Raw genomic sequence first — 13,035 nt, forward strand, 5'->3', positions numbered from 1 at the left:
TATAATAATGTGCGCGTATGCGGAATGAAGAAAGCTGTATCGGCAATCTCACAGACTCTCACTTAACTAGAAGCGTGCACAGTGGCAGTGCAGACTGCAAAGTAGGAGAAGGCCCCCCAGCAAGTCTGCTACAAATGCAGTCTGCTATTACTCAACTTGGACAACATCATGTTTTGCTTACTGGCTACTGCTGATGCCAGCATCAGACGTGATCGGTTTTGCACGTACAAAAACACTTCGCCAGTAGTCATTTGTTTATGTCACTCTCTTATAGTGTGTTTTTTGTATGCCCCATTTCATATGGTGTACGCCTCATTTCACATAATGGTACATGGATGATCGGTGGCTCATATATTGCGGCCCTGCGGAATGCATAAAGGAACTAGTGAAAGTATGCAACGACTAGCTGGCAGTACAATTCCGTATCAGCCGTTTGACTTTGGAGAATGATAAGTGAGCGCACCTGCTACGCACACAGGTAGAATCAGCGTCATTTTAGCGCTTTTTTGGATCACATTAATTCTGAACAATATATTTCTTATTGGAAATTTCTTGAAGATATGTGTGTAAAAAACGTTACCATAATATTGCCCAAGAAGATCATTTTATGGTATTAATTTCATTAAAACGATGATGTTTAGTATCTCAAAGGGAATGGCTCAATCCGACGGCGGCCCGAACCGCCTTCGAAAGGTCTCTCGGCTATCTCCGACAATCGTTGGAATGTAATTTCGAAAAATCTAAATGCCGGGGCTTGGACCCATGCGCTCTATGCAACAGAAGCTATGTCGTGCCACTGACCAGGGTACATGTTCCGGGTCCAGAATCAGATAAATCACATTTTTTTTGCATTGTATATAACATAGTATACCATTGTACATGCAAATACTGTAATTTAAAAATAGCTTCATCTGCAGAGGCTCAAAGGGGTGGCCAAACAAAATTAATCAGTACGTATTACACATGCACATACAGAGTAGTACCGTATTACAACGCACTAGCGAACAGACTGTTTCTATGAAACTAGTAAATCAGTACAGTTCCATGTTCTGCAGAAATGTACTAGACCAACATATCAGGATTAATAAAATATTGTGGTGCCAGGTGAAATCCGGATTTCACTTGGCAGTTGGCACCACAATAATTTCAGGTGCACAGCTTAAGACGACCCATTACAAAATCCATTTTGTAGTTGCGATTCGTTGCGGTATTGCAAGAGTACACAGACGTACTACATGCTGCCATTACGTTTGCAAATCTAGATTTTGCATCCTGGATTGAATTGCATATTTGCGGCAGGGGTTACCTTTACAAGAATCCGCCATACCAGGCAAAATGGCAGGTATAACAGTTATTTCGCGGGTGAAAGAGTTGTTTAACTAGACTAGGAACGATACTCTTTCCGCATTCTGCTGAGAAAGGTTCTGTTTTGGATAATAATAATCACTCGAATCCATCTGTCACACATACAATCTATTTTTTAAATTTTTTGTGTTTTGGGGGACGCCTTGTTGACCTTTGCAACTGACAATAGTTATCTAAGCGTGCTACAGTCGCGCAAAATTTGAAAATTCCTGATTTATTCTTAGGTTATCACTATATCACCCCTTTTCACCCCCGTTTTTATAGCCACCCCTTATCGCACCACGTTTAATACAAGCACACTTTTTTACAATTACGCCCTGTAGTTAAGTAAGAACACCATGCTTGCGGTTATGACAGCCTACAGGCACCCATTTCAGTGCCAGTTTTCAGGAATCTGCGATTTCTTTAAATTTATGACCTCTCCAGTGGGCAAAATGACAATACCAACTGAAACGTTTGGATCTTTGATAGGAATTTCGTTGAGTACTGTACGTGATCTAACATTTCTACCGCAGTTCTGCAAACCTCGGTCGGTTATTTCCTCTTTGATGCCAGTGTTTGCGATATCGTCAACACTTAACACCAACAGCCTTGCCCGTCTTTTGCCCATTCAAAGTTGTACGGTTGTTAATGCCTTTAGCGACTTCTGGACTGATAGTTAACGACTTAATGAAACCATTGCTTTTTTTCTCCGCCAAGCTTACAGTTAGCCGTCGATTTTCTGGAAGCTTCTTCCACCTTTCCTGAATGAGCGGGTTGCTGTGACCCCGGACCGCAATCAATAAAATACAGGATGTCGTCTTAAAAAAATTAATAAAAGGCCTATAGTTAACGGGGTGTGGAAAGGGGGTGGCTATGGTGTCCTACTTATTATTATTATACAACAGCTGCAGGAGTATTGTGCTAGTGCATTGCAAAACAGTATATCTATATACAAAGTAGTACTGCGTACTAACTAATTTTTGCGGTGGTGTCATCTGGCGGCGTAGCACCTTCCTATGACTGATTCCATGATGTTTCTAATATCGTCTCCTGAAGCGTACATGCTTCTAATCATGCGATTCCCGAATATGTGCAACAGTACAAGTATTTGTGTTGCTCAATTACAGCGTCCGCGCTTTTCGGAGACGGGATTGTACACACTTCACAACAATGACGGATTTATTAAAATAATAATAAACAATAACAATAATTAGGGGCTGTAAAAAGAATGCTCATTCGAAATCCATTTTTGGGACGTTGAGGTTATTTGATACAACAAAAAACAAATTCCGTCGAAAATCTCGCAAATCCGACGGAAATACTCCTTTCTGGAATGCTAGTAGATATAGCCACGGGCGGATATCATAACCTGTCGACATCTTTTGCCAGCTGCATGAGGAAGTGCAGCGCAATGCGTGACAACTTCTCCACCTGCAATCCTTGCAGCCCATCCACGCACCACTGTTTTCCGAGGTAATGCAATGAGGAGCGCGGATCAGCTGTCTGCGTCGCATGCAGCAACTGCAAAACGACACACTAAGTTGCACTTTTTTGATGATCACGTTGACATTATCAAGGGAAGTTACCCGGTACATAGGTTGAAATTCATGTACATCCACGGGAATTGCGCTTTCACATTTCCAAACAGTGTTTTGGACTGCTTTTTGACATTGAATAGCCAAAATATTTGTGTACATAGGCGTGAACTCCGTTTTCTCACGCAACATCCGGTTACGGAGTTTTGAGGATGACAAAATCCCAAACCGTTTGCATGGATTCAAGTGTAACAAAAGTCTCATTAGGGACCTGATCTCCAATTTTTGCACGTACTTGCACATAAGCATGAAGATCGTTCTTACACCGGTCCAGACTTCCACGATTTCTTTCAAATTTAAATGATTTTTTCTAAATTTTGAAATCCATGTGAAAAGCAGGCTACAGCAGTGGATCGGTGCATTAACGATCTAGATCTTCATGGTTACGTATGAGCATTTAGTGCAAAGGAGGTCCATAATGAGACTTCTGGTACACCTGAATGTATTTGAACTTTTGGAAATTTGTTATTTTTAACCATACAACCGGATGCTTCGCGTGAAAAGGAGTTCACGCCCGTGTATAAAAATCATCCGGCTACACATGTCAAAAAACAACCTAAAAGAGTGCTTGGAAGTGCGCGAAAGCGAAATTCCCGTGGATACATACGAAGTAAGTGCCATGTACCGGGTCACTTTCCTTAAAAAACCACCTTAAAAAACCACTGCACATTCTTAGAGTTCTGTCACACTTCACAGTTTACCCTGCAAGCCATTCTTTGGTAGTATCGAAACTTGCGATCTTCGTCCGGCACATCCGTAATACGGGCCAACGACGTCCGCAGTCCGCGCAGCTGGTCCTCGCTCGGCATCGGCAAACCCGCCTCCAATGCTCCCCACACCGCGCCGGCCAGATCATCGTTCACTGGAAGACGCGCAGCGGAAATCTGGACAGCAAGTTTAAACACGCCCGGCGCCAGGTTAAGCGATAATATAAAACGGCATCGGCTCAACCGTACCGCATCGCAGGGAAGACATCGACAGGCCGCAATAAACTCATCCAAGGAACTGTCCTCCCTGTCTCCTAGCCGGACGGCGGCCAGTACCGCTTCAGCAAGCTGCATCGTACATTGTGCCATCCTGTCGCTGCACTTGAAATTCACAACACAAGCATGGTGCACGAGATACACCTCGGACAAATGCACTCTGGGAGTCGCTTCCTGAACATACCGCACTATATCCGTCATTTTCAGGAAACTACTCATTTGTCCGCAGTCACTGAACGGTGCCGGTGGGTTGGCCTGAATGAGGCGGCGCGTGGATGGCCGCAAGCATTTGAAGATAGGTGCAGTTAGATTGTAGTCACGCAGCTCCTGAGCATCCAGTTTCCGAGATCCCGTAACGATGTTGGTAGTCAGCAGAGGGGACTGCATGATAGAAGCCCAGTCGGGGCACACACCGCGCAGTGAATTCTGCGTCAGCGTGTCGAGATGGGAGAACACCTCCAGCCACACATCTACTGGCAATACACTAATATCGTCTGAACTGTCAAATTCCGTTGACGGAGATTTAGACATAGCCAAAACGTATGCAAGATACATAGCGACCATATGCGGAAATTCTTCCATCCCCTGTAGCAAACACAATCTCGGAATGCAATAAAACTGTAGAGTGCTAGAAAGTAGAAACAAAGCAGACTGCAGTACTTACAGCTGATTGCCTCGCAAATTCTTCTTCGGCTTCTTCTAACTCATAGCACTTAAAGCGTCCTTCAAGATACCATAAAAATCCATCCCTGATATCAACCAGTGCAATTTCCCTTTCGTTCGCATAGTTACAACAACGGAACTCATTCGCCAGCGTTTTCCGCAGATTATTTAAAGAAATCGACCAATATTTCTTCGCTAACTTAATTCGGTGCATCACGAAAGAATGCTTGTCAACTCGACTTCCTACACGATGGCTAAGGGTAACGCGGTGGCTAGAGCTCTGCATTGAAACGCCGTATTCACTGCGAAATTCTCTCTGCTGTTGTTGGTTTTCAACCCTGCCCCACCAAGTCGTCGGAACTCTTGGACGGATTCGCGTAGCGGGTACGATGTCTGCACCTGACAAGTTGTTGCCCCAGTTGACGACAACGGCGTCGTACGACTCATGGTTTCTGCCACGCGCCAGATTGATCATTTCTGCAGGAAACCACTTCCATCGACTGGAACCAGACTCACGCATCAATACTTCCACGGGAATGAGCAATTGTGGATGGGCATACACACTAGCTATATCCATCCCGTACGGATGACTAGATCTCGTTGTCAAAAAGACATTGCTGTCAAAAGGAAAAAATCGACGTCGTCCCGTGGGACATAAGAAATCCACGAAAAACCCGTTGTCAGCCAGGTCTATCACGCGTCCGTAACGCACTAGACCGTCGGCGCCCACAACATCCACGCTGTTTACTTGCAGGAGTCCGTTGAACATAGTGAAATGTTACTAAAAAAGTTACCGTGTTACCGTAAAAGCCTGCGAAAGGAGGCTCAAACGACAAAACTCAACAAAATTTGCGGACTATTGGACTAACAATAATATTATAAAAGCAAAACAGTGCTGAGTAAGAGTAAGTGAGCACTGTTAAGTACTTTGAACAATCTCGGCACGGCTGTGAACGGGTGAAATCGAAAGACGTGATTAAGCCACAAGGCAGACTACGGTACGCTACGCCGTTGTGTAATGTACACAGAACCCAGTGCACTGAAGTTGACTGAACAGTGTACTTATGTACCAACCACCAAGCCGTCCGGAATATGATAAAAATTAATATGTGCAAAAAACACGGGCTTCACGTGCGTAATTTGCGGTTAGTTTCAAGGAATCTTCTTCGTTTTAAAATTTCCGCTCAATTTTATATTTTACTATGCAGAATTTTCACGTTATAGTCTAGTCAAGTTTCGCTAAATGGTTTGTTAAAATCGCTAAGTTGCGTTATTATATTTCAAATTTGCATAGGTCAAGTTTCGTCCAGTTTTCCAAAAGCGCTGAAAATTTGCGTTTCGCTACTAAAATCTTGACGATTTTCCAACTTCAATTTGAAAGCAGCTGCTTTTTTGAAAATTCACAACCCTGACACCCGTTGTACGGCTAAGTTTAGACTCCATAAAATAATTTTCTGGGGCATATTCCATAATTAGCGATGCGGCTAGATTCTAGAATAACCGGTAGGCTTACAGCCTTATATGAAGGATTATTTACCGCGTACATATAGTACAGATAACAAATATACTTAGTATATCAACTGTGGAGTTTGGAAAGGTGCGAAAACAATGCTAAAATAAGAGTTACAAGTAAGACAACAAGGATTGATAGCGTTAGCGCATAATAATTATGATAGTGAATCACTAACTCCACGAGACTATTAACTAACTCCACGAGACTGTAATCACTATTAGTGATTACAGAATTACTGCATGCACGCATAATTAGTAATTATTAATAGTGATTACAGAATTACTGCAGACGAAGCGCAGTTTTACAATCCTGCTGCGTGCCTCATTGTCAGTCAGGAAAGTAATCATCAAGTATGTGCAGAGCTAATGGACTCAGCAGCGAGACATCCAAGTGCCTCAGGTCCACGCCCTCCCAGTGCTGCGGTTGGCCGTTAGGATGAACGCTGCTGAACCTGAAGAGCAAGAAAACCGCTGCGTTATAACCACACTAAAAACGACACTTTTGCTTGTTAGCTCACAGGGTGAGGAACTGACGGATGCCGGTCCACTGATCGGGGTATTTCAGTGAGTAGTCCCAGCACGAATGCCGCCACCTGACCTTTGCGTAGATCTTCCGACCAACGGCCGGACAGTTATTGTTGACGGCGGCGATGAAGCGTCGACTCTGCTCGGCTGGCGTCTCCGTGCAGCCGAAACGCAGAAACGGAATCCGCACATTCAAGTGGACTCTACCATCGTACGGCGTCTCCATCTTGCGGTCTTCTTCCAGCCAGGTCGTGTCGGCGCTGTCATTGTGCAATAGGACCCGGAGCAGTGAACAGCTTCCTGACGGAATGGACGCGGCGTAGTTGACGAGCAGCAGCTGTTCACATACGGATAACCACGACGTCAGCTGCCGGCATTCGTACTGCCTCGTTGCAGCATCCCTGGTGATATTACTAAAAGCCTTTCCCTCATTTGTCTCCGGGTCATCTCCGCCATTCTTGATGATGATCAGTGGCAGGCGGATGTCCCTCACTCGCAGAATGTTTGTGCTGTTTGATAAAGCCAGCCGGATATGGAACGCGTCAATGTCAAAGTGACGACCCTGTCTATCGTCCGTAAAGGTCACGCTGCGAGTGCGTTGCGAAGGGTAAACGTTCAGCAGTGTGACCAGTTTGTGCGCGAAACGGACATATCCGCCGGCGGCGAAAGGTCCTCCAGAACAGAGCGGACCGACATCGAGAACGAGGTGCTTGTCTGCTACGGGCTCGTGCAAAAGGGACCGCCACAGCGCGCAGACCCTGCGGAAGAAGTGATAACCCAAGTTGTCTGCACGCATAGAATTAAAAACGAAACACGATTTTAATAGTCTAACCGGTGTATCCTGGTATAGCGAGTAATGATATCCAGATCATACAGAGTGCAGGCTAACACCGGAAGCGGCAGATCGTTGATGTTGGCCTCTTCGACATCTGCAAGAGCTGCACTTAATCACGCTACCACTCTAAGCACGGTTCGGCTTTTTATTTTCAGACAGAAGAGTTTGTTCTAGATGGCTAATAATAAAATAATGATAATATTTTGATCGTTCTCGCCTTATGCTCGCTTTAAATTAGTAGTTCAGTTTTTCTCTTCATTCTGCATTGCGACCTACAATAACTTCGTTAATTCTCGTGATTAAGAAGAATAATATGTAATTTTGTAGTGCAATTAGACCGTTTTATGTGTGAACTGTACATACGCGGCATGCCGACATCGTACAGAGGAGTAACGGTAAACATAACCAAGCGATGTCGCGATGCATAGTCACGAAATACAAGTACTGTAGTGGCTCGCACATCTTGTACCACAGAGTTGGTGTACGGGAAAAATGTGCATCCAATATACACACTCTAACCGGGCAAAACGCACGATTCCCAGTTGGCGTGCATTGATAAATTTCTGATGTTTCTCAACTTCTGGTCTGGAGAACCTTCTTGAATATTGTAAGGTACTTTATTGGTCAAATCAATGCCTCAATACACCAATTTCAAGAAAAAAAAACACGCTAAACTATAACAGAAAAATTTCGTTCAGCTTATCCAGTCCTTCCATCGTGCCCAGCACTGACGCCGCATTTCCCCGTTGAATTTCTATGGACAATCGCTGCCGCAGAAATTCGTGCGAGCGTGCTTCTCCGGTGTGCTGCTGCAGTCTTTTTCCCAGTTCTTTGATGATGGCGATCGCCGACGGTCCCCACGGGCCCAGTGTTTCGAAGGCGATCGGGACGAATAGGTAGCGGCCAACCAGATAGGAATATAGTCCTGATTTCCGTAACTCTGCTTGCATGGCGGCCGCTCCGGCTGTGGTGGAAGTGGCCTTGACATGTGAAAGCGCAACAGTGTCTACACAGGTCACGTCCCAAGCGAGGCATAATCCGCGTAATCTTGAATATTCGTTCAAGATTATGCCGCGAGGCATAATCTTGAATATTAAAAAAATTAGAGTTCTAATAATTATTAATTAAATTTATGCTCAAAAGCAGCCATTAACTTAAATCTTTGCTGTCAGCTCGAATTCAAACACTGATTTGTTGTGGTTTTTGGGGTGCCCCTGCAGAGTGAGGGGTACGTTCAGCAATCAGCGTCAACATTCTACAGCTACAGAACAATTCGAGTTCTCAGATACAGAGCTTCTTTTCTAAGGTGAATTACAATTTTAAAGAAAATGTTTGATTCTGGACAGATTCAGAAGGAGAGTTCATCTTGAAGTCAAATCAAGCATTATTTCGTAGGCGTGCATTTTGCCCGGTTAGAGTGTGTATATTGGATGCACATTTTTCCCGTACACCAACTCTGTGGTACAAGATGTGCGAGCCACTACAGTAATACCGATATTCTATATATGATCGAGCAATGCAGCCGTATGCTGAACAAGGAGGTAATGCTCGTAGTATAAATGTTAGATTTCTTATGGACCACGTCGCATATTAAGTACAGAACGGTATGTAAGTACTCAGTTATGATGCACACATTATGTATCACGGACTGCTAATTTACCAGGGTAGCGTCACCGGTACCCCTCTGAGAAAAATTTCATTTTTTGCAGGATTGCAGAGTAACACTAGGGTATGCTTAAAAAATAGTTTCATCTGCCATGGTCAGTAGGGTGTGGCCAAACAGAATTTAGAAGTTAAAAATTTGCTATGTTATAGCTTATGGCCATTGGCCAATGCATTGCTTCGTACTTTAAGCACATTTACGATTTGATACAAACCACTTCACTTGGTATCGTACGAGGCTTATGTACGCTGAGTGTTCTCGGCTTCGCGTTTCTGAAACGGGCTAGTAGATGACAGTTAATTATTTTTAATTTTGGAGAGGTGACGCTGCCCTGGTTAGTATGAAGGATTCTCGCGAGGAAGATGATGATATTATAATAAAAATATGATAGAAAAATAAGAATTTTATATTGTGGCTTTCAAAGGACATTGCGCATTCAGCCGGCTAAACGGTTAATAGAATGCCGGACACGACTGTGTGAGCGATCAGGTATTAATTGAATAATAATGAATAACACTGAATAATAATGATAGCCAATACAGTAATAATTATCATCACACAGTGAGTGATAGGAATGCGAGAAACACTGGTTAGTAAAGATAACAGAAAGAATATTTATTTTTAACGCACTGCGACTGGTCGGTAATCCATTACTCACCAGGCTGAGTTGTGCCGGGTCCACGATTCCATGTGGTGATGATACCGGCGTCCAAAGATTTCGGATGAGCGAGGCAGTCCTTGCAAGCTTGCGTCAGGGACTCTGCATTCCAAAACATACTGTGCCTGGCGGCGTCGCCGTGCAGCTCGGCGCAGACAAAGGTCACCTTATCGGTCCCCACTCGCGCGAACACCCGACAACCCGCATTTAGCTCATATTCCAAATTGTGCGTCTGACAGTAGAGACGAATGCTGTTCTTCTTATCAAATTGTTCGAACCGTTCAAACCGACAACTATCGGTGCACACACGGTTATCACGGCCAAACGTAAAGCGGCACGTCAGCGCCAAATAATTGGGCAGGAAGTCCACTGAACGCAGCATATGCGCCTGATCGAAGGCAACTGTGTGCTTGTGGTATTCGAGTCCGTCAGGCCGGCTGAAAATGCTAAGATCTTGGCCAGGAACCGGCAGTCGGGCGGCAAACAACGAACGATGGACGAAGGACAGGCTGGTTGCATCATTTGAATGGTCTTTATGCAGGCGCACTGCGAAGAAGATATCAAGCACGCTTCCGATGATCGTTCCGGGACGAAAAACCAGTGGGCCGTTTTCGGCATTGCGTACCGCCACCGGCAAGGGCGAGTCCGCATGTCGAAAGCTGCAAATGACAGTGTGTGGCCAGAGATGTTGGGAGTGGATCCACTGGGCATTGACGGTGCCAGCGTCAAAGTCAACGAAGAAATTGTGACCGTCAACGTCCTGCACGTAGCCTAGCCACCACTGGTTATTGTCACGCCGCACCAGCACCGTGTTCCCGTAGTTCACTTCCCGGCGACCCGCGTATAATTGACGAAGGTACAAAGGTGCTGCGATCATGTTGCTCGGAAATTAGCAGCCGCAACCGATTGCGTTCAAAGTCGCTCACCAAGGTTTACCGAAAACAGCTAAAAAGAGTAAAGACTTACGTAAATTTAATTCTGTTCCCAAAATGTACATGAGTTTCCAAAAACAGACCAGCGCTGAACTGCTAAAAAAAACAGTCTTTATTGCGACTTCCTTTCCCTATTACATAATTATAAAGTTAAGATTCGCAGGCACGCAGGCCCGTGGCGCTATCATTTACGGTTGCGAAGATGTAACAAAATAAGTGTGTCAGGTAGACGATCGCGCTGGGGTCTATGCATAAAACCCAAAACCCACGTAAAAATAACTAATTCTTGAAAACTTTATTACTAAAGTTAATATTAAGGAAAGAAAAAATTTAATAAGGAAGTGCTATTATAATTATATAATTAAAACAGTGCGCAATAAAGGTAAAGTGGGAGAACATGTAGCAAGTCGAACCGCTATAACCATAGCATTTCACAACAATAAAATTCCATGTTTGCATCATTCATTAATCGAAAAAAATACATGGAGGCTGCCGTTTACTAGTAGCTGCTCTGTGCTCACTCGGAAAAAAAATTTACTTTTTATAAAAGGAGCAGCTGCGGCCAAAATATTGTATCTGGTCGCGGAGCAAAGGGCACAAAAGGTTTATTCAATTGTGGGTCGGAAGGTCACCACTCACCAGTGTCTCCCGGCGTTAGGAGGAGATGCAGACGATAGTTCTTTAACTAGTTACCTAGCCGTGCCTTCACATTAGCCATTGACAATGACGCGCTTTCCGTCCACTGCTTTTTAAGCGGTTCAACTTGCGCAGCGGTACCGAACGATATAGCGTCATCAGGTAAACGACTTCACGAAGAATACACAGTCAGAACAGCAAGTGACAAAATGATTACAGAAATACTGCTGAGAAGTAGTTGAGTAAGAACTAGATTGTTCTGTTAGCTGCATTATATAGTTCGTAGCAGTAGCAGACATGTGACACCAATGTCTTCCGGGCAGTGCTGGTTTGAATATACAGATACAGGCAGGGAATGAAATACAACCTGAAAATTTAGCTGTATAAGACAGCATAATCCGTAATCCAAACTCTGTTACTGCTTGGAGGAGGAACACAATAACGACGCCGAGTATTCTTCGAAAGTTGGCAGTTAAGTCTGGTCCAGTATCCAACGGCCTTTTCATTCCCGTTTCAACAAAATAAATGTATTGGCTTAATTTGGTGAGAACAAAGCTTAAGGCGCCAACAATCAACGACTGGCGAAAAAGATAGCACGTAGACAGACAGAGTCCGGACAAAGGCTTTCCTGTGTGGCCATAAATCTTAATCAATCTTACCTTGTCCATTTTACTCCCCCGTTGTCCGCGCTTATACATGGTGCGCTCTCGAGAGGAAAGTACAGTAATTGAATTTGATTGAGGTATTGTTTCTCACTACTCCAGACTGATGCTAATCGGATAAAAAATACCGGGCGCGGGGCACAGTGGCCAAGAAAGTACAAAGATATGCACCATAAATGCTTGATCGCAGTGATACGCGAATCCGCTTACTCTGGCATCGCTCCTCCCGCTCATAATTTGTTTAAAAATTTGGTTAATGCCTTTTTTCAAAGGAAATAAGTTCAGAGTGTTTCTTAGTCCATCCAGTGTATCTGTTTCCGTTCGATTTACATCACTTTTTCAGTTTGTTTCTCTTTCACACACTGTCGAAGCGAATGGTGACCTTCTTTTTATACGCCGGTTGTGCAGTTGCAGGATGCCGCAGATAACTAGTACCGATGTAAATTCAGTATCGACAGAGGCGGACAGACCATTTTTGAATGCACTTCACAGTTCACAGTCACACCTAGAGTAGTTGGCTAAATAATACATAATTCAGTGTTTGTTGGCAACATACATTGAGACTAAGTTATGTATATAAATATTTAGCCAAGTAGATGTGCGACCTTGCGCTCCGAAAATACTGATGGCGAGTAAAAAATTCACCCAATCTGCGTATTCAATCTTGATGCCCAGTTTGTTGACTTCTTACATATACAGCCCTGCCAAGCCAAGTGGGGGCAGTCAAAAAAATTCCTCAGTTTCTGTCACTAAAGTCTACATTTTTCTGTTATTTTTTCCCCGAATGTTCATGGTCTGCAGCATCTTTTACAATTATGTTTCTATGCAAAAAGCTGAGACACATGGAACAGGAATCAAATTTGAAGTTTTATATTTCTTGCAAAAATCGTGTTGCTTAATGAGAAATCTAAGCTTCAACTCAATAAAATTTTATAAATTATGGGAGGTTGAGAACTGCAAACTGATACCGAAGTTTTCTAAAGGTCTCTTCCTAGCTTCCGTTTACACAAAAACATTTCGCTCG

At 43.9% G+C, this 13,035-nt stretch overlaps 1 protein-coding gene across 1 annotated transcript; it reads right to left on the reverse strand.

Moving 5' to 3' along the window:
• Positions 1-2,566: 2,566 nt before the first annotated feature.
• On the reverse strand, positions 2,567-5,498 carry LOC129595780 (uncharacterized). The gene is made up of 3 exons (XM_055492889.1): positions 4,590-5,498; positions 3,644-4,510; positions 2,567-2,868 (listed from the first exon to the last, which is right to left on the reverse strand). Exons 1-3 carry the CDS (start codon positions 5,355-5,357, stop codon positions 2,710-2,712), a joined length of 1,794 nt encoding a protein of 597 aa, XP_055348864.1. The 5' UTR covers positions 5,358-5,498; the 3' UTR covers positions 2,567-2,709.
• Positions 5,499-13,035: the final 7,537 nt, after the last annotated feature.

Source organism: Paramacrobiotus metropolitanus, unplaced genomic scaffold (assembly GCF_019649055.1).
Source record: "Paramacrobiotus metropolitanus isolate TYO unplaced genomic scaffold, Prichtersi_v1.0 Parri_scaffold0000082, whole genome shotgun sequence".
Lineage (NCBI taxonomy): Eukaryota > Metazoa > Tardigrada > Eutardigrada > Parachela > Macrobiotidae > Paramacrobiotus > Paramacrobiotus metropolitanus.

Excerpts from the sequence above, each read along its gene's own strand:
- LOC129595780 (XM_055492889.1), bottom strand. The coding sequence starts at position 5,357 with ATGTTCAACGGACTCCTGCAAGTAAACAGCGTGGATGTTGTGGGCGCC. Across the intron at positions 4,511-4,589 it reads AATTTGCGAGGCAATCAGCT|GGGATGGAAGAATTTCCGCA; the intron begins GTAAGTACTGCA and ends TGTTTGCTACAG. Across the intron at positions 2,869-3,643 it reads ACCAAAGAATGGCTTGCAGG|TTGCTGCATGCGACGCAGAC; the intron begins GTAAACTGTGAA and ends GTCGTTTTGCAG.